At 43.2% G+C, this 21,712-nt stretch overlaps 1 protein-coding gene across 1 annotated transcript in view; it reads right to left on the reverse strand.

The window, feature by feature from the left end:
- Window positions 1–252: 252 nt before the first annotated feature.
- Window positions 253–21,712, reverse strand: part of PARM1 (prostate androgen-regulated mucin-like protein 1) — a 79,296-nt gene continuing 57,836 nt past the window's right edge. Inside the window, exons 3-4 of the mRNA XM_044303098.1 lie at window positions 10,063–10,141; window positions 253–3,052 (exon numbers count right to left, since the gene is read on the reverse strand). Coding sequence (XP_044159033.1) covers window positions 2,968–3,052; window positions 10,063–10,141 — 164 coding nt within the window. The 3' untranslated portion in view covers window positions 253–2,967. The remainder of the gene's footprint in view (window positions 3,053–10,062; window positions 10,142–21,712) is intronic.

Below are 21,712 nucleotides of genomic sequence, written 5' to 3' on the forward strand. Positions count from 1 at the left end.
ACGTATGACGTGCGTGTAATTATATTTCACTACATCACAGAAACATCTGAAACAAAGATCTAAAAGCAGTTTAGCAGCAAACTTTGTGAAAACTAATATTTGTGTCATTCTCAAAACTTTTGGCCACGACTGTATATTTAATAAAGTTGTTTTTTAAATATTTTTTAAGATCTTTTTTAAAGATTTTTCTGTTCATTTTTCTTTCTGGTAGCGCCCTTATTGATGGAGCCGATGAACGCCAAAGGTGCGGTGTAATTTTTTTATATATTTTTTATTTTATTTCGCAGGATAGCCAGATAACCCCTTTAAGCAACCACCACAGGGTCTGTATTTCTAACAACTGTTTCACTGCTTCCAGCTGTAGAGCCCTGAGATCCGTTCACATTCTGAATATAGGCACAGCGTATAATACTTTGTCATACTATACTTCCAGTGTTTAGTAAAAGTACATCAAGTGATTTAATGTAAAACCGGTACCAAGTGTTTTCTTGAAATGACTGATATGGTCCACTAAATGAGAAAAAGGGTAAAATTACTTACTGTAGAATACAAGTTTACAAGAAGCCATGCTTTAAAGATAACCTAGTGGTAGAAATATTTAGTGCAACCATTTCCTGCTGCACACTTTCCTTAAGGGTCCATTCACACGTGCACAACTGTTTTGCGATCTGTAAAACACAGACACCGGCCATGTGCGTTCCGCATTTTGCCGGCACTATGATAGAAATGCCTTTTCTTGTATGTGTCTGCGGACAAGAATAGGACATGTTCTATTTTTTTGCGGGCAAAATGAAAATTAATGGGTCCTCACCAATTCCGCAAAATTGAGAAACGGATGCGGATCCATTTTTCTGACGTGTGAATGGACCCTTAAGGGGTATTCCAGTATCCAGCCGTGTTGAATTTCTTGCGACTGGCGCGACGATCCCATTCATTTCTATGTGATCACCGCTTCTCAGCGATCCTGGCCGCGGCAGGTGTCACCGTGTAGCCCTTGCCTAATCCTCATGATAGGCCATCAATGTCTGAACGGCAGGGGTCTGACAATGTACAGCTTTTCAGATCATCTCTAGTCCCGGAAATACACAGCTCTGTCCATTGTGCGATGCATGGAGCTGGTAACTGTAGTGCTGCTTCCATTCACTTTAATGAGAGCCAGCTACACAATGGACGGAGCTGGGTAGTACGAGTGCCGGAGCTAATCAGAGTGTCAGATACCTGCCAGTTTGATGGCCTATCCTGAGGATAGGTCATCAATACAAAAATCCTACAATACCCCCTTTAAAGCCTATATCATTGTTGGTTAAAATATGTCTATCTGTAAAGCAGGGACACAACTATAGCCATAGCACTTGCAGTGGGGCCCAGAGGTTGAGGGGTCCCAATCAGGTGCAAGAACATTGTACCTTTTTGTGGAGAATAACAATTTGGTGGCTTCTGGCTATAATATGGTTTATCTAATACATGGTGCGATTATACATATCTTAAATTTTTGTTACTTATGCTGCTCTTTTAATTTTCTTACACTTCACTTATTTTGTTATGGGGCCCTATGAATAGTAGTAGAATGCATATAAAGTTAACCCGTGTAGAATGAGAAGACAATATATGGCAGAGAGATCTGGCTGAGGCTACGTCCATGCAGAGGGTAGTCACCCAGACAGGAAGTCATGGTTTGGTAGTTTGCTAGGTAACCTGAAGGTCTATAATACTAATCATACTGTGTATGAAGTTACCATGGGAGAATTAGATTTCAGTGTGTCAAATAAACGTAGAAGATAAATGATAGAACTTACCGATAGAACCGCCGATTGCACAAACCACTGTAGAGCATGGGTACGTACAATGGTATAGTGATCGCTCCTCCTCATGTTGCTGAAGAGATTGCTGCATCTTATAGCAGAGGTCTCCTCAGCAAGCGAGGAGGCGATTGCGGGGAGGGAACGCTTCCCTCCTGGCAATCGTCTGTGCAATCGGGGTGTCTAATACCAAATAGCAATTATGACTACATCTGTTTGTGTTGCAACTTCCTACACCTTGTTCTGGGCAAGGAAGATTAGCAAGGCTGTGGAGTCAAGACTCCAACTCATTTTTCTACACACTGGCTCTGTCTCCAACTGCTGTATAAATGGTTATTTTAGAATAATTAGTAGTAACTATTGTACAATGATGGTAACATCAGGTTCTTGATGTCATGTTTTTATTATGAAGCCGGTACATTTCTGCCAACTCCACCCAAAACTGACCAACCCCACAGCCCTGAAGATTAAGCTTGTATCATGGGAATGAAAGAAACTCTGATAAATAAATGAAATACGTACAGTAGTGGAGTGGTCAGGCAAGACACCATTGACCCAAACTGCCCTACCTAGTGCAATATCTGTACATTATACCCTGGCGTATCTCGATCACTCATTGTAATGTGCCGTGATGCTTGAAAATTTACTGTCAGCAAACTTTCTACACAATAAGTCATGAATACAAACTGATCTGTATTACCCTTAATTACAGTTTATATAACAGACGTACCCCAAGGGTGACATGACGTGTTTCTTTGAGTTTCTTACAAAGTGCTAAAAAATGTCATTACTCCAATACAAATTCATTACATGCCAGGATCATCTCACGTGTGCAAAACTGCTCTTTCATTAAAAATATATATTTATTCATTTCTTAAATAAGGCTATTCATTATTGGGTTATGAAACAATACGTGGAATCATAATCTATGTGATTTATATAATCCAGGAGACAGAGCTAGGTGATGACTGATTACACAAAATAGTACACAAATTTGACTTTGGTTTTTAGTTCATGAGTTTGTCCATGACATAGCAGATATATAACATGTGATAGGTCATTTCAGCAGGCCTGAGGATTTAAAGGTAACGTGTATTTTGTGCTCTGACCCTGCACAACAATAAGACCAGAGAATCGGTTTGTTCTTCTTGAGCTTGGAATAATTCCCTCATGAGTCATCATACAGAGGATTGTTGTAGTTTCCTAGCGACCCATAATCTTGGTCTTCTAGTAGTCTTCCATATGACGAGTGCCTAAAAAATATAAGAGAAAATGTTGCTGGATTGGAAATACTATGCATAAGGAAAAACAAATTCCTACCATACTGATTTTAAAGAGTTTGGTTCATTGGGTTATAATATTGATGGCCAATTCAAAAGCCATCCCTATCAGATTGCTGGGACCTAAATCCCACCACCCTCAGCATTTTTAGTGTTGTGGTTCCTTCAATAAAGTAATCGGCAGGGATGCTGAAAGCTGGAACCCAACTGATCAGATCTTAAGGATAGGATATCAAGATTATAGTTCCCAAAAAAACTTTAAATACAGACTCTTATGAACGTGCTGATGGATCTAATTTAATAATCTGGTTCCATTAGGACCAGTTTCAGTTTCTACAGGACCCAAAAGCTCAGCAAATGTCCTGTTCACACTGTCATGTCTGTCTTAAAAAAATAATCTTTTGATGCATCTCATATTCATTTTCATTGGACCTTAACTGAGTATATTGGTAAAAATAGAAATATAAGAGCACCGGTGTAGACACAGTTGTATTATGTCTTACTAATGTGTCTGCGGCTAAAATCCATCTTAAAAGGGGAGCAAATTGGCACAGTGTTGGCACGATTTGGTTCTACACATTTTTTGCAACTTGCCTGAAAAGGGGATGAGGATTAATGGAAAGGTGGGTTTTATCCAAAAGGAAACTTATAATTTTGACTAATATTTTGCTGGTTATTAAAGTTACAGCCTAGTTAAACAGGTTGTCACATGAAAAGGATGCACGTTTGCTTTATTTCAGCTTGTAACATTGTTCTTCATTCCAACAATTAGAAGCTATTTAACACAATGGGGAAGATTTATCAAAACTGGTGCAAAGGAAAACTGGCTTAGTGGCCCATAGCAACCGATCAGATTGATCTTTTCATTTTTCAGGAGCTCTGTGGGCTACTAAGCTAATTTTCCTTTCCACCAGTTTCGATTAATGTCCCCTCAATCTTTGTAATACACTGCAATACCTGTTACAATTCACTCTCTGAATACCGATATGAGGACCGGTGTTAAATGATAGAGGCAAACAGAATATTTACATAGATCCTTACTAAGTATGCCTGTAAATAAACATTACGTAACATCTCAAGTCCTAAAATCAGGGACTAAATTGTAGCAGGTATTATTCTACAAAATTTGCATTGACTAATATTACTTTACCTATTACATAGAAAACATTAATGTCTAATATCTATTATAATCATTCTCTTCCTGTTTAGCTCAGTTTACCCTTCCAGATGAGCAGGAAGAGAAGGGAGCACATCAGTCAGGACCTGAGCAGAAGAGCATGCAGCAGAGACAGCAGCATTGGCGGTGTGATGGGGGGGAAAGTACAAACTTAGGCTACTTTCACACCGGGGTTTTGGCTTTCCGTTTGTGAGATCCGTTCAGGGTTCTCACAAGCGGTCCAAAACAGATCAGTTTGGCCCTAATGCATTCGGAATGGAAAAGAATCTGCTCAGAATGCATCAGTTTGCCTCCAATCAGTCTCCATTCCGCTTTGGAGGCGGACACCAAAACGCTGCTTGCAGCGTTTTGGTGTCCGTCTGACGAAACTGAGCCAAACGGACACAATCTGGCACAATAGAAAACTGATCCGTCCTCCATTGACTTTCAATGGTGTTCAAGACGGATCCGTCTTGGCTATGTTAAAGGGAACCTGTCACCAGTTTTATGGTGTCCTAACTAAGGGCAACATAAATAAGTGACTGATTCTCTTAGCAAAATGCTGGGTCACTTTCTTTAATTGACCCAGTCAATCTGCCAACATCTTGTATTGAAAAGCTTCAGCTGATAATGATGAGTCATGAATATTCATGAGCACCTGACTCTCCCCGCCCACCTGCTGCTGAATGACAGTTTGTTTCCATAGGAATCAGCAGCAGGTGGGCAGGGGAGTGGCTATAGCTCTGAATTAAATATACGCTGGACTCAATGACATTACGCTGGACTCAAATCAGCTCATTAGCACGTGGCATCTTTGTGTGTATATTATGAGGTAACCATCTGTTGCACCAGCAAGTGAATACATCTAAGGTACTTTTTAGTAGTTAATGATTGTATATAATTAGTTAGATTATAATCAAATATCCACATGACAGGTTCCCTTTAAAGATAATACAAACTGATCCGTTCTGATCGGATGCATGTGGTTGTATTATCTGAACGGATCCGTCTGTTTAGATCCATGATGGATCCGCACCAAACGCGAGTCTGAAAGTAGCCTAAACTATCAGACAGGAGAAAAGCAAGATTTCAAAGGACAGAAGAAAGGCCAGATTTCCTAAAAACCCCAGTTACTTTATACATCATCATTGTTAGGACAGTTGCCCATGGCTACCACTGCCCTGCTCGCCCTAGCCGCGCTATACACCATGCTGCTGCCTTCATGCTTCTGCCTAGCGTTCCAGCCTCTGTCTCGTTAGGGAAAGATTTGGAAGCGCTACAATGGCTAGGGACACCTGGGTATGTAAGGAACCCACTTCAAGCAGAGGGTGCCTGAGCGTTAAGGTTTCTGGTGACCAGCAAAGTTGTTGAAGTCTGGTGCTTATTAGATTGTCCTGCATTTTGCCTGCATTTATCCTGTGTTTGTTCCCGTTTGTGTTCTAGCTCTGTACCCACTTTGCTCCTACACTAGTTTCAGCTTTGTTTGTGTTTAGGTTAACCCTGTCCGTCTGCCCTGTTCATGTTCCTGTAAGGTAGCCAGCTTGCCTGTTTCCACTACCACCCAGCCTGCTAGGATCTAGTAACCCGTATTTAAGCCATAGTGACTGTTCAGACTGCTCCTGCGTTTTTACTGCAGTTTTGGTGCATTTTCTGTATCCTGAGCTCCCAGTGCCAGCACCAGAGTCCCTGATCCCAGTGGGTCAGCTGCCAACTACACCAGGGCTGTCCCAGGAGGTAGTGTGCCAGTTGCTTTGCTGCAGTGAAATCCAGATCCCTGTACAGGGATTGAATACGAGAGAAGTGCTGGAATAACACCCTTAGGGTTAGGCTACTTTCACACTTGCGCTTGATCGGATCCGTTCTGAACGGATCCGATCATATTAATGCAGACGGAGGCTCCGTTCAGTACGGATCCGTCTGCATTAATAACTTAGAAAAATTTCTAAGTTCGCAAGTAGCCTGAGCGGATCCGTTCAGACTTTCAATGTAAAGTCAATGGGGGACGGATCCGCTTGAAGATTGAGCCATATGGGCTCATCTTCAAGCGGATCCGTTCCCATTGACTTACATTGTAAGTCTTAACGGATCCGCACGCCTCCGCACGGCCAGGCGGACAGCTGAACGCTGCAAGCAGCGTTCAGCTGTCCACCTGTCCGTGCGGAGGCGAGCGGAGCGGAGGCTGAACGCCGCCAGACTGATGCAGTCTGAGCGGATCCGCATCCATTCAGACTGCATCAGGGCTGGACGGAGGCGTTCGCGTCCGCTCGTGAGCTCCTTCAAACGGAGCTCACGAGCGGAATTGCGAACGCAAGTGTGAAAGTAGCCTTAGCCCTAGGCTAAACCAGATAGTAAGTCCACACTCGCTGATCCGTAACAATCATGACTATTTTACATTTACAAGACCTACTGAAAAAACTAAGCCTTGGAAACACTAGCACAAACAAAGGTAAAACAGTCCATCAACATGACATCAGTGGTTAACAAAGCTATTATATTCTCAAGCTTCTTTTTGCTTTCGACTTCCATTTTGTAAGCTTTTGTTAATAATTTTATTACCACATTGTTCTTTGTAATAATGACTTGCTAGCTTTATTAGCCCTTTGTAATACAATGTTTGGGACAAGTTTATATCTTTGTGATATTAGTTTTTAACGGTTTTAATTTTGCTTGGTTAGCCATGAGAGCAGTCAGAACATGCTTTTCAGATAGGCTTTAAACTCCCTGCCAAGGTTGAGAAGACAGCTAATAATAGTACGTATCCCAGTCCCTTGTAGTAACTAAAATAGACTCTGGAGAAGGATGAATCTAGTACTTTCATTTCCCAGTTTAGCTCTGTGTTTACTAACTATTGGATTGAAACATGATAGCTCTACTTCCCTCTTCATGTAAGGGATGGAAGTATATGTGTACGGAACCCTTTTGGATCTTCTTGCAAATTTCATTAATTATATTTCCATCCCTTACATGAAGTAATTCAAAACTTTAAGCACTATGACTGGAAAAGACTATCTTTAAATTATCATTATATGTATGGTATTTAAAATGTATTTGTTGGGGTGGGAAATTTGCTTCATACTGTATGTGATTTGATAAAAATATAAATATCTGTATAAAAATTGGGTAACTCTATAAGTATTGCATTGATCCCATAGTACAGTTGGTATTATAGTTAAAGCTGTATTCACAAGTAACACTTAACTTTGCTTCTCTGTGGTAGAGTGGCAGTCTTTTTCTACATGGGACTACTATATAGTGGAAGGAGTTAAAAGGTTTCTAGGACTATTTCACTGCCCTGGGCTTAGCTTAGCCTCAGTCACATCAGTGGGGCTGAGCCAGCACCCAGGCCAGTGAAATAGTCGTGGCGTCACTCGCCTGCGGGAAACAGCGAGTAATGTAACTCTATGTAATGTAATGTAACTCAGGATTAGTACAAGGGAAGTAATGCAATGTATCTACAAAGTTACTAAACCTTCTGTATGTAAACTGTAAAACTGTCTTTTTGGACTGGTTAGAAGGAAAGTGACTCATGTAAGTCCAACTTGAGCAACACAGAATCGTTTAAATCACATATTTATGTTAAAAAATATAATATTGGTGTTTTTTCAATCTTCCATTATCTACATAAAAAAATCCTGCAGATTTTGCACTGGCCACTAGGCGCAATATTATATCTCATTATCATCATAGGCAGGTTTACAACATCAGGTAACTCCTTCAATAACAGGATCCACCATTCGCAATAGGTAATGGTAACAAGTTATCTATTTCTTCATGACTTCTGCATGCCTAGTAAAAGTCAGTTTGTCTATTGTCCCTAGGTTATTAAACCTAGTGGCCTGTGTGAAAGCAATTCTAGGATTAGGATTTGTTTTTAAATGTGACAGTCAGTCCAGCAGCGATGGCCGTACTTGCACACTATAGAAAAAAGCACCAGCTTATGTGCGCTCCCACTGTCCCGGCCACCAGACAGGAAGGTGCTTTTTCCTAAAGCGTGCAAGCATGACCACCGCTGATGGATTGCAGGGTAGTCGTAGCGATGGAAACAAGCAGTTTTAATGTGATAAAAAAAATGAATCCAGACAGAAAAGGAAGCAATATGAATAATAATACATTCTAGTTCCTCTACATCATGGGTGTCAAACATGCGGCCCGCGGGCCGCATGCGGCCCGCAATGAATATCTTTGCGGCCCGGCAGTCTAGTATCTCTGAACATGAGCGAGCTGCTATCGGCGCGCTCATGTTCTCTCAGCAGCACAGGGAGAAGGAAGCTGTCCTCCCTCCCCCTGTGCTGCTGCCACCAATGAGAAGAGAGGGGGGGGGGGGGGCGGGCGCACTGCGCCACCAATGAGGAGAGAGGGGCGGAGGAGGGGCGGGCGCACTGAGCCACCAATGATAGGACTATTCCCATTTCCCACACAGAGTGGCGCCCAGCGATGTCTCAGCACTCACCATTAGTCCTGGGCGCCGCTCCGTTCGCCCGCAGTGCTCCATTACTGTCTCCTCTCCTGCTCCACATGCTGCTGATTACTATCGGAGCGATGGGAGGAGACATCAGCTTCACTAGTGGGCGTTCCTTCTCCCTGCGCTGCGATTGGACAGCGCTACAGCCAAGAAGAAGGAACGCCCACTAGTGAAGCTGATGTCTACTCCCATCGCTGCGATAGTAATCAGCATGTGGAGCAGGAGAGGAGACAGTAATGGAGCACTGCAGGCGAACGGAGCGGCGCCCAGGACTAATGGTGAGTGCTGAGACATCGCTGGGCGCCGCTCTGTGTGGCCTGATAGTTAAAGTCAGTCTTTAACACAATACAGGAGATAGGTGCTGGCAGCAGAATCGCATTGCCGACACCCTGCCGCTGACAGGGAGCTGCGATCAGAGGCAGTTAACCCCTTAGGTGCCGCACCTGAGGGGTTAACTGCTGATCTGCCAGTACCAGCCTCCTGTATAAAGGGGTAATTTATCATTGGTGGTGCAGTGTGCCCCCCCCCCCTCAACCCCCCATCCCATTAAAATCATTGGTGGCACAGTGCGCCAGCCCCTCTCAACCCCCCCCAGTATTAAAATCATTGGTGGCAGTGGCCACAGGGACCTCTCCCCTCCCCCTCATTGGTGGTGCAGTGGCAGCTTCTGATCGGAGCCCCAGCTGTGTAAGCCTGGGGCTCCGATCAGTTACAATGGCAGCCAGGACGCTACAGAAGCCCTGGTTGCCATGGTAACATCCCTGATGCTGTGTGCACAAGGCACAGAGCAGCAGGGACAGTGTGAAGTCCTATTCACGCTGATAGAGCTGAATAGGACAAGGGATGAAAGATCCCAGGTTCTAGCCCCTAAGGCTACTTTCACACTTGCGTTCAGAGCGGATCCGTCTGAGACGGATCCGCTCATATAATGCAGATGGTGGATCCGTCTGCATTATATTGTAAAAAAAAAAATATTTATTTTTTTTTTATGCGGCCCACATAAACGTAAATTTTGTTTTTTTGGCCCATGTTATCCTTTGAGTTTGACATGCTTGCTCTACATAATAAATGCTACTTGCTGAAGTGACACAACATGTCCATGTAACCAATCCCCCTGTTTATCAGTGTAAACATGGCTGGTATTTTTTGTTGGGAAAGGTGGCAACCCTATAGCCAGGTAAAAAATAAAAACAACAAATTTGTAGCCTAGCAGATGTCTGTATTTCGAAAAGCACCTAAAAGAACTAAAAAAGGAAGTAATTCTAAAAAATAGGATATTACTGTTTTTGTGATTACTTTTTATATGACTATATCACCGAGAGAAAACTAAAAAAGAGTTAACTAAAACAATATAAAGACACTTACCTAATCTTCCAGAATGCTGCTCCACCAAATATTAACAGGACAAGGAGAATTACTACGACAGTAATAGCAGCAACACTTCCTGTATATAAATGGTAAACAGAAGGTCACAGGTTAATATATAATACATTAGTTATGGCTCTACTTACAAAAGCAGTGCAGGAGAAACTTTGCAAACTTAAAAGGGTTGTCCAAGATTTTGGAATTGTTGGCCTATCCTGAGGATAGATCATCAATATCAGATCGGCAGGCGCCGACTCTCAGCAGCCCCACCGCTGTTTGAAGAGGTCTCTGCATTCCTGTGAGCGCAGCTGCCTCCTCACCGCTTACCAAGCACACTGTTGTCAATTTTAAAGAGGCTGTGCTTGGTATAACAGCTCGTGCCTAGGCCACGTGACAATCAATGTGACGTCACTAGCCTACGTAGAAGGTGCAGTGGCCTCTTCCAACAGCTGACTGTTGAGGTGCAGGGATTTGGACCACCAATCAGATATTAATCACCTATCCCAGTGATGGCTAACCTTGGCACTCCAGGTGTGGTAAAACTACAACTCCCAAGATACCCCCCTTGCTTGGCTGCTCTCAGAAGTCTGTAGAAATAAATGGAGCATGCTGGGAGTCGTAGTTCCACCACAGCTGGAGTGCCAAGGTTAGCCATCACTGACCTATCCTAAGGATAGGGTCTCAATATCAAAATACCAGACACCTCCTTTAACACGGATAGCCCATCGTACTGGCCCATCTGTGGTTCAACGCACATGACTCCATGGTGTTCACGGAGTCATTTGTTTCAGTTAGTCCTATTTACGTAAATGGGTCAAGCTGATGTACCAGGCACAATGCCCACTAGGGTCCATTCACACGTCCGCAAAATGGGTTCGCATCCGTTCCGCAATTTTGTGGAACGGGTGCAGACCCATTAATTTTCAATGGGGCCGGAATGTGCTGTCCGCATAAGCATTTGCGGATCCACATTTGCGGATCCGCACTTCCGCATCCGTGCTTCCGTTTCCGCAAAAAAATAGAACAGGTCTTATTCTTGTCCGCATTTTCTATTTTTCAACAGGAAGTGACCTCAGATGTGGGACAACCCAGTTCTTGGGATGGGGACAGACCCCTACCAACCACATTTTAATGTCACAGCTGTTTTTTTCTAAAAGTAAATTAAACAGGACCTTTCTCATCATATGCATAGGGCTAAAAATGGCAATCAAATCAATTCCTACGGAGATGAGAAACTACAATATTGAATATATATAGCAGTCTGGAAATGGTTAATCTGAAGCACAAGCGCAATCGGTGTGTTCCTGATCCAAAACAGAGTGCGAGGCCACCTCTGAACTCCGAGGCCACCTCTGAACTCCGAGGCCACCTCTGAACTCCGAGGCCACCTCTGAACTCCGAGGCCACCTCTGAACTCCGAGGCCACCTCTGAACTACTCAAAAGTCCTGATATGAACCCATTGAGATGCTTTAGTAAGACCAATGGGCAATTCATGCTGTTGTTGTGTCCAGTTGAAAACTGTGTCTTGACTCCTTTCAGAGGGGTTATTATTACTTTTTATTACAAGAGATGAAACGTGTATTTGTGTTTATTCCAGTTGTATTTTCTTATATCACACTTTATATGAAACAACTAAAACTATTCATGGTGGAGGGAGAAAATACTGTATGCCACTGATGTAGCTAATGTAGACGTGCAATTATGTTCTAGAATAGAATCACTATTCAAGCAGAGACTGTATAGCGGAGGTTCACGTTAAAGTACCATATAGTGAAACGGCTTGCAGGAGTCCAGTCCAAGATATACTCTTATCCACTCTTAGCAGATGCAATATGTTTCTCTATTTTTCTTGATTTCCAAGTACTGGTACTTCATCCAGGCAGCAGACCAGCTCGTATCCGTTATAGGACCGTCCACTTATCAATAGCAGAACTTATGATATTAACAACTGCCATGATTGCTTCATGCCAAGTTTCCTTTCAAGGGGAACTGTCAGCCACTCTCTGGAATGTTTCACTACTGATTCACGTGGGACAAGAGGTGGAAATATTCACCTTGGACTTCCTGGTCACAGGACGGTTAAGCAGCTTGCTCAATCCATATTATGTGCAATTAAATTATTTCATTTACTGCACAAAAATATTATTTCTTTCTATCAGTATGCTAAATTCAGTTCTTACCAACCATTTATGACCATGGGCTTTTAAAGGTTATGTAGAACTTTGAAAAACATTTTCTTATCGCACAAATGCATCTGAAATGAATGAAGCTGCTAATTTGCTTCAAATACAGTGGGGGAGAGTTATCAAACTGGTGTAAAGTAGAACTGGTTTAGTTGCTATAGTAACCAATCCAATGCCACCTTTCATTTTTCAGATCTGGTTGCTATGTGCAACTAAGCTAGTTCTACTTTACACCAGTTTAATAAATCTCCCCCAGTATGTCCTACTGTTTTGTGGCTACACTGGAGCTCTACAGCTGTAAGCATGAAATGGTAAGGAAATTTAAAGGGGTTTTCCAAGATGTTCATATTAGTCTTGGAAAACCCCTCTAATAATGAATATTTTGAAAGTGGCTTGATTTTTTATTTTAGATGCTTTGAAAAAACTTAAACCACAGATGAGTTGTTGTAAGCTTTTTCAGCGTGTGTAAAATATCCCAAATAGATAGCACATCACAGTCCACTTTCACATCAGCGTTTTGGCTTTCCGGTTTTGAGATCCGGTTCAGTTTTCTCCCTCTTATGGGGACCAAACTAATCAGGATGCATAAGTTCCATTTTGTTGTGTTTTGTGACCGGACACAAAACTGCAGCAAGCTGCGGTTTTGTGTCCGGTCTGCGAAACGGAAAAACAATCCAGATCCGGCATGAAAATCAATCAAACTGATCCATTACCCATTGACTTACAATGATTTTAATAATGTTGTCAACAATGGTATTCCGTAAATACATTGAGCAGTGCTCAAGTGGTAGCAAAACAAAGGATCGAGGAAGAAACAGTGGTCTACTACCATCATGTATGTGTCCTGTAACATCTCTTACACCCAGGGGTGGACTGGGAACTTAAAGTAGCCTTGGAAAAAAATAAAAGTGGCCACATATTGCAGATGGATCCAAATTGACAGAAAGTGGAGCTAACATAAGTAGTAAGGGTTAAAAATACCACACAAATACCTCCCCAGAAGCTGCCTCTCTGTGGTGGCCAGCGCAATTTGACAAATTCTGCCCTTGTGCTCCTTCTCCTGTTGTCTCTTATTTATGATATGGAGAAGAGTGCTGGAGAGGTGAGATGCACGCCACAGCACAGAGCCACATCACTACATACCTATTACATTCAGTGATGTCTCCTTTCTCATCTTCTCCAATTGGCCCAGGATACCATCGCGACTTCTTCCAGTCAGTCTTGTCTCTGCAGAGTTTGCTGCCCAAACATCTTAGATTCCTTACTTCTTTATCATTCTCCCCACCTTCTCAACACAAACATCCCATCCTGGTGCCCTAACAATGTCATCCTGCTGCCATCCCTAATACTGTGCTTGTGGTACTCACCAATACTATACTGAAGAAAAAATAGTGCTCTTAGTAGTAATTATGGTCCTATAGTTGCCCCTCTGGTAATATGCTCCTCCATAGTGCCACCAGTAGAAATAAATTCCCTCATAGTGCCATGAGTAGTAATAAAGCAACACAAGTAGTATGGTTATAATACTCCCCATCATGCCTTAAGTACTAATAATGGACCCCTACAAGGCCTCCAACAATAATAATGCCCCCTATAGTGTTTTTAGTAATACTAATGCCCCAGTGATACCCTCTATTGTGCCCCAGTACAAAAATACTCCCTATAGTGCCCACAGTATTATGCCTCCCAAATGGCCAAGGAAAGTAAAAATAAATAAATAAAATACTCACCTGAGTCCTGTTCCAGGCCACAGTCTGTGGTGCAGGTCACAGGCCTCTTCCAGCCATTGGCCTGAGACGCCTGGTTCCCTGCTAAGGCAGTTGCAATTAACTCAATGTGCTGCGTGCAAGCAGGGGCGGACATAAGCCGATGCAGCCGGTCCAGTTGCACAGGGGCCCAGCGTGTGAGGGGGCCCCTAGCGCTCACTAGTATCATACTAGTAAGCGCATCCAGAAGTGCTCACTGGTATGCAAGAGATTGGCGCTTGCTTACTTACCCCTGCGGTGCTGGTCTCCTCCAGCCTGACTGCGTACAGCGCGCACTATGACCTGACGCTGTACGCAGTCAGGTCACGTGTGCAGCGCGGGCTGTTGGAGACAGGACAGGGAGAGCAGGAGAGGTAAGTTTTAATTATTTATTTTAGTCTGATCTGAGGTCTGATATAATGGGGCCCTGGGGTCTGTCACATCATGGGGGGCCTGAAATAAGTATATGGGGGTGCCTGACTCTGGGGTTCCGACTCCTGAGGGAGGCTGAGCCACTGACATGGGGGGGGGGGGGGCTGAATAAATAACTGATATTGGGGGGGAGCTGAATAAATAAATAACTGATATTGGGGGGGATGAGCAACTGATATATGGGGGGCTGAATAAATAACTGATATTGGGGGGCTGAGCAACTGACATGGGGAAGGGGCTGAATAAATAACTGATATTGGGGGGGGGGGGCTGAGCTTAATAAACAAACAACTGATATTGGGGGGGGGGTCCTCCTGAGTAACTGATATGGGGGGGGGGGGTCCTCCTGAGTAACTGACATATGGGGGGTCTGAATAAATAAACAACTGATATTGGGGGGGGGGGTTCCTCCTGAGTAACTGATATGGGGGTACTGGTCAACTGGCATATGGGGGGGTCTGTGCAACTGATATGGGGGCGCGAATGGGCATCTGATAGGGGGGGGTCCTGAGCAACAGATATGGGGGCCTATCTGAGCAAGTGACATATGGGGGGGGGCTGCCTATTTTATATACTGTAATATGCAAAATAACTTATATACTGGCACACATGGGCACTATGGAGGGGGGGAGAAATATGGGGGCCCTATCTTATATACTGGAACTCATGGGGGGGCACTATGGAGAGGGAGGAGAACTATGGGAACCCTATCTTATATACTGCCACACATGGGGGGCACTATGGAGAAGGGGGGAAAGGATCACTATGGGGGCATCTTCTGGGGCCCTATCTTATATACTGGCAGACATGGGGGGCACAATAGAGGGGAGGAGCACTTTGAGGGCCCTATCTTATATACTAGCACACATGGAGGGCACTCTGGAGAAGTGGGAGCACTATGGGGGCATCTACTGGGGACCCTATCTTATATATTGGCCCACATGGGGGGCACTATGGAGAAGGGAGGAGAGGAGCACTATTGGGGTCATTATATAGGGAAATTATACTGGCACACATTATGGGGCATTTTATTATGGCACATTGTCAGGCACCATGGGGATAAGGGGAGGCGCACTATTGGGGCACGATATAGGAGTATTTTATACTGGCGCAAATTATAGGGCACTATGGGGACCTTATCTCAACTGGGGGCACTAAAAGGTTTTTTGGGCACACAGGAAGGGGCAATGGCACACATTATGAGGGTACTATGGGGACATTGACTCTACAGGGGGCACTAAGAGGTATTTTTTATACTGCCACACAACAGGGCACTTTTATTTTTACTGTAACACATTATAAAGAGAATTATTACTACCGGGGGCATTATGGTGGGCTTTATTACAGTTGAGGGACTATGAGGAACTTGAATACTAGTATGAGCACTATGGGAGCATTATTACTTCTGGGACACAGTGGGATTTTATTACTGTAGGAGCACTATTATTACTATGTGCTGTCTGGTAGATATTTTTTTCTATTGGCGGGACTTTGGGGAGCACTGTTACTGTGGGGGGCACCCTGGCATGATATCAGCTCAGCACAATTATTTTTGGGGAACATTATGTTCACACTATTAGTGTCAGGGACACTGTTTCCTGAGCACAGTTTTTTTTTAGGACACTGTGTGGCAATAGTTATTGAAGGGGAACTATCTGTGTGTAACCTGTATAGGGAGCACAGTGGGCACAGTATTGGGGGTGGCAGGATGGGGTGTTCAGAAGGTGGGAGGATGATGGAAAAGTAGGAAACTAAGATGCCTGCTTTTCAAACTCTGCAGAGAGAAGAGATGGCTGAAAAAACAGCGGTCTGGTCTGAAAGGAGAAGATGAGGACAGAGAACATCTACATCAAAGGAGACATCACTGGATGTATGAGGTATGTGGACCTGTATTAGGCTACTTTCACATCTCTGTTAGTGATTCTGGTAGGCTGCATCCATTCACTGCTGGATGCAGACAGAATGCCCGCCAGCCCCATTGACTATAATGGGGTATGGCAGAGATCTGGCCAAAATCTGGCAAAAATGCTGAGAATCAGCGGGACCGCATGCTGCGGTTTGTGTCCAGCCGATTCCTTGCATTTTCAGCCGGATCAGGTGGCCGGAGCATAGTGTCGCAGGTGTGAAAGTAGCCTTACCCTGTATGTTTTGTATTGCTCTAAGTAATGTTAGGACGGAATAGGTTAGGTTGCAAATTTGGCTTGGGGGGGGGGGGGGGGGGCCCAGGCACATTCTTTGCACAGAGGCTCTCTGCTGTCTGTGTCCGCCCCTGCCTGGCGCAGGTGGTCACAATGATGTAATTACCGTACTTCAGAACAACCTGTGCAATTCAAACACTACCTCATAGGCTTCAGGCCTAGTGGCCTGCTGCGGTATTTAACTGTACAGCTGTCACTAATATCAGTTTAGTGAGGGCCTAAAATACCATAACCCCTTGATCAGCTGTTCCCCACAGCCTATTGTGCTGGAACTGGCACTGAGAATAAAACAGGAAGCTCAGCTACTATTCACTTCAGTGGGAGCTAAGTTACAGTAACCCAGCACATCCACTACACTTCTGTAAGAAGCCTAAAATACCCCTTTAATCTTCTTTAATCCTATAGTTGGCCACCTAAGGGTTCTCTGGGAAAGATTTAAAATGGTCTCCAGTAACCTGCTCTAGTATGTGAGCAGGACTAGTGTCACCACTTGCAGAACTGCCTATGAAGGGGAAGATCCTCAATACACTGCTCTACAATAGATTGTAATGATGTGATCCTGCCCATGATATGTTGTCACGGCTGAGCAACCTGACAGGAAGACTCACCAATATGTAGCATATGCAAGTGCCAGAGTGTTGTATGTAGTGAGGCCCTGCCCCCTCACCCACATAGACTGCTCTGCAAGTGGAAACATCCAGCCCTATTCACATTGTAGGACAGGTTGCTGTAGACCATTTTAAATAATTCCTAGAGAATACCTTTAAGGCACCTTGCCCTGTGGGAGGTTGCCTGAGCAGTAGGTTCTAGTTAGCAAGTTTCCTACAAAGGAGCACCATTGTCTTGTTTGCCTGCCCTTGCCCTGGATTTGACCCTTCATTGCCTGATCTGACCTCCACCTGTTCCTTGTTTTAACCCTGTACTACCTGTCCTGACTTTTGGACTGTTCACAGGACTGGTCAAACATTGCCTGTCATCAGCTCGGCTTGACTACGGTTTCGCCTGAACATTTGGTCCTCTGCACTGGTATCTCTTGACCACCATGGGTCAGCAGCCACTGAACAAAGACTACATCAAGAGGTAGTGACCTGGTGCAGTGGAGTCCAGATCTCTGTATAGGGGTTAAAGGGTGAAGATCAGAAAGCCAAATTTAGATACTAGTCCCAAGTCAACTCAGCTGCACAGTGGATCAACATCATTTAGCAATGCGCCTTAGTATTATAAACTGTTTCTAATGTGATAATATATGGATGCTAATCGAGACAGCATACTGTATAAGTAGATATTTAACCGTATCAGCATTTTCACAATGAGGGAACTTGTCATCCATTATTGTAAATATCTGGAGTATCTGCTAGTCAGCAGTTGCTATCTGATGCTTGTCAGGGTTTATCATTTATGAAAGCTTTTTGCAGTAATTCTAATGAACCCGTCATTACTTTCTTTCTATCCACACTGCTCTTTCGCTCATGTCTGGGACAAAAGCTCATTTGCTTGAGCTGCTAGTAAATGAATTTCCCCCATGTTTCAGAGATGAGCAGTCAATGCTTCTCGCCTTGCCTAGATGAAAGATCAGTTTTCATGATGTATTGCATTACACGGCCTGCAAAATGATATGAGGATCATCTAGATGTTCCACTGGAACTGCTAGTTTGGACAATGCTTTGTAACTGTTTCGGGAGGGCAGCTCTGATATTAGAGAGACCAGGCAGAAATTAGCCATGGGACTAATCACCTTATCTATGAAAAGCTTGTAAGGGGGTACCCCCGATGAGGACTGTCTCTTTTCCAGAAACAAGATCCTTGAACTGTGTAACGCCATCTAAGTAAATGGTGACTACCGTTATGTTTTGCCATGTATGTTGTGATATGCCATGTTAAACTAAGCACGCTGGACAGAAGATTGCACGTGAAGACTAAGGCTAAGGCTTTCACACTGGCGTTTTGGTTTCCGTTTGTGAGATCTGTTCAGGGCTCTCACAAGCCGTCCAAAACGGATCAGTTTTGCCCTTAATGCATTCTGAATGGATAAGGATCAGCTCAGAATGCATTCGTTTGTCTCAGTTTGGCTCCGTTCTGCCTCCATTCCACTTTGGAGGCGGACACCAAACGCTACTTGCAGCGTTTTGGTGTCCGTCTGACGAAATATGGCACAATAGAAAACTGATCCATCCCCTATTGACTTTCAATGGTGTTCAAGACGGATCTGTTTTGACTATGTTAAAGATAATATGAACGGATGCATGCGATTGTATTATCTGAACGGATGCATTTGTGCAGATCCATGACGGATCCACACCAGACGCAAGTGTGAAAGTAGCCTAATGTATACTGTTTTTGCAAGCGCTGTATTTTTATAATTCACAAACTGGCATCACAAAAAAAGTCAAACTCATTCCAGCGGCATAATAAAAGTGTTAAATCTAAAGATGTGCCAAATTGAACAACGTTAAACATTTGATAAATATGGAGTAAGATATGCCAACACAGACTCAAAGTCCATTTTCCAAGATTAGTTATATTACAAGATTGCAACATATTTGAGACGTGTCTCATGAAAGTGAATTCGATCTTCACAATCAATAAAAAATATGTGCATCAACAACTCATAAAAACTAAATAGAAACAAACCACAGCAATTCAGTACACACATACTGTATATACAGTTGAAACCAGAAGTTTACATACACTATATAAAAGACACATATACATGTTTTTCTCAATATCTGACATAAACCTTTCCTGTTTCTGGTCAATTAGGATTACCATAATTATTATTATTTGCCAAATGCCAGAATTATGAGAGAGAGATAATGTTTTAGGGCATTTTTATTTTTTCTGCAAAGTCAAAAGTTTACATACATTTCATTAATATTTGGTACCATTGCCCTTAAACTGTATGACTTGGGTCAAACCTTTTGGATATCCTTCCACAAGCTTCTCACAATAGTTGGTCGGAATTTGGGCTCATTCGTCATGACAAAACTGGTATAACTGAGCCATGTTTGTTGGTCACATTGCTCGCACCTGCCTTTTCAGCTTCGCCCATAAATTTTCAATAGGATTGAGATCAGGGCTTTGTGATGGCCACTCCAAAACATTGACTTTGTTATCCTTAAGCCACTTTGTAACCAGTTTGGCAGTATGCTTCGGGTCATTGTCCATTTGGAAGACCCATTTCCGCCCAAGCTTTAACTTCCTGGCTGATGTCTTGAGATGTTGCTTCAGTATTTCCACAGTCGTCTTTCCTCAGGATGCCATCTATTTTGTGAAGTGCACCAGTCCCTCCTGCAGCAAAACAACTCTACAATATGATGCTTCCATCTCCTTGTTTCACAGTTGGGATGGTGTTCTTAGGATTCCAAGCTTCTCCCTTTTTCCTCCAAAGATAACGATGGTCATTATAGTCAAAAAGTTAAATTTTCGTTTCCTCAGACCACAGGACATGTCTCCAAAAATATAGATTTTTGTTCCTGTGTGCAAACATTAATCTGGCTTTTTATGTTTCTTCTGGAGTAATGGCTTCTTCCTGGCAGAGTGGCCTTTCGGCCCATGTTGATACAGTACTTGTTTCACTGTGGATATTGACACAATCAGTTTACATGAACTCACCATACCCCTCACGGAATACCTCTAACTGTTCAATCGTCTTGGGCCTTCTTTGTTGCACCTTCTTCTTTATGATGCGCCAAATGTTCTCTATAGGTGAAAGATCTGGACTGCAGACTGGCCATTTCAGTACCCGGATCCTTCTCCTACGCAGCCATGATGTTGTGATTGATGCAGAATGTGGTCTGGCATTATCTTGTTGAAAAATGCAGGGTCTTCCCTGAAAGAGATGACGTCTGGATGGGAGCATATGTTGTTCTAGAACCTGAATATATTTTTCTGCATTGATGGTGCCTTTACAGACATGCAAGCTGCCCATGCCACACGCACTCATGCAACCCCATACCATCAGAGATGCAGCCTTCTGAACTGAGCGTTGATAACAACTTGGGTTGTCCTTGTCCTCTTTGGTCCGGATGATATGGCGTTCCAGATTTCCAAAAAGAACTTCGAATCGTGACTCGTCTGACCACAGAACAGTCTTCCATTTTGCCACACTCCATTTTAAATGATCCCTGGCCCAGTAAAAACGCCTGAGCTTGTGGATCTTGCTTAGAAATGGCTTTGCACTGTAGAGTTTCAGCTGGCAACGGCGGATGGCACAGTGGATTGTGTTCACCGACAATGGTTTCTGGAAGTATTCCTGAGCCCATTCTGTGATTTCCTTTACAGTAGCATTCCTGTTTGTGGTGCAGTGTCGTTTAAGGGCCCGGAGATCACGGGCATCCAGTATGGTTTTACGGCCTTGACCCTTACGCACAGAGATTGTTCCAGATTCTCTGAATCTTCGGATGATGTTATGCACAGTTGATGATGATAGATGCAAAGTCTTTGCAATTTTTCCCTGGGTAACACCTTTTTGATATTGCTCCACTATCTTTCTGCGCAACATTGTGGGAATTGGTGATCCTCTACCCATCTTGGCTTCTGAGAGACACTGCCACTCTGAGAAGTTCTTTTAATACCCAATCATGTTGCCAATTGACCTAATTAGTGTTAATTGGTCTTCCAGCTCTTCGTTAAGCTCAAATTTACTTTTTCCAGCCTCTTATTGCTACTTGTCCCAACTTTTTTGGGATTTGTTGACACCGTGAAAATTTGAATCAACGTATTTTTCCTTTAAAATGATACATTTACTCGGAATAAACGTTTGATCTGTCATCTACGTTCTATTACAAATAAAATATTGACATTTGCCATCTCCACATCATTGCATTCAGTTTTTATTCACAATTTGTTTAGTGTCCCAACTTTTTTGGAATCCGGTTTGTACATTTCTATATACATTTTTCTCAAAATGCATTGTTCTACATGTCTTTGATAAAAAAAAATGCAATAAGTGTATGTTTATTGGTTTGGGTAAAAGTTATAGCGTTTACAAACTATGGTGCAAAAAAAAACAACTAATTTACGTTTCCTGAGGTTCTACAATGCCCAGACAGTAGAAACACCCCATAAATGACCCCATTTCGTAAAGTAGAC

This window comes from Bufo gargarizans, chromosome 1 (genome assembly GCF_014858855.1).
Source record: "Bufo gargarizans isolate SCDJY-AF-19 chromosome 1, ASM1485885v1, whole genome shotgun sequence".
NCBI lineage: Eukaryota > Metazoa > Chordata > Amphibia > Anura > Bufonidae > Bufo > Bufo gargarizans.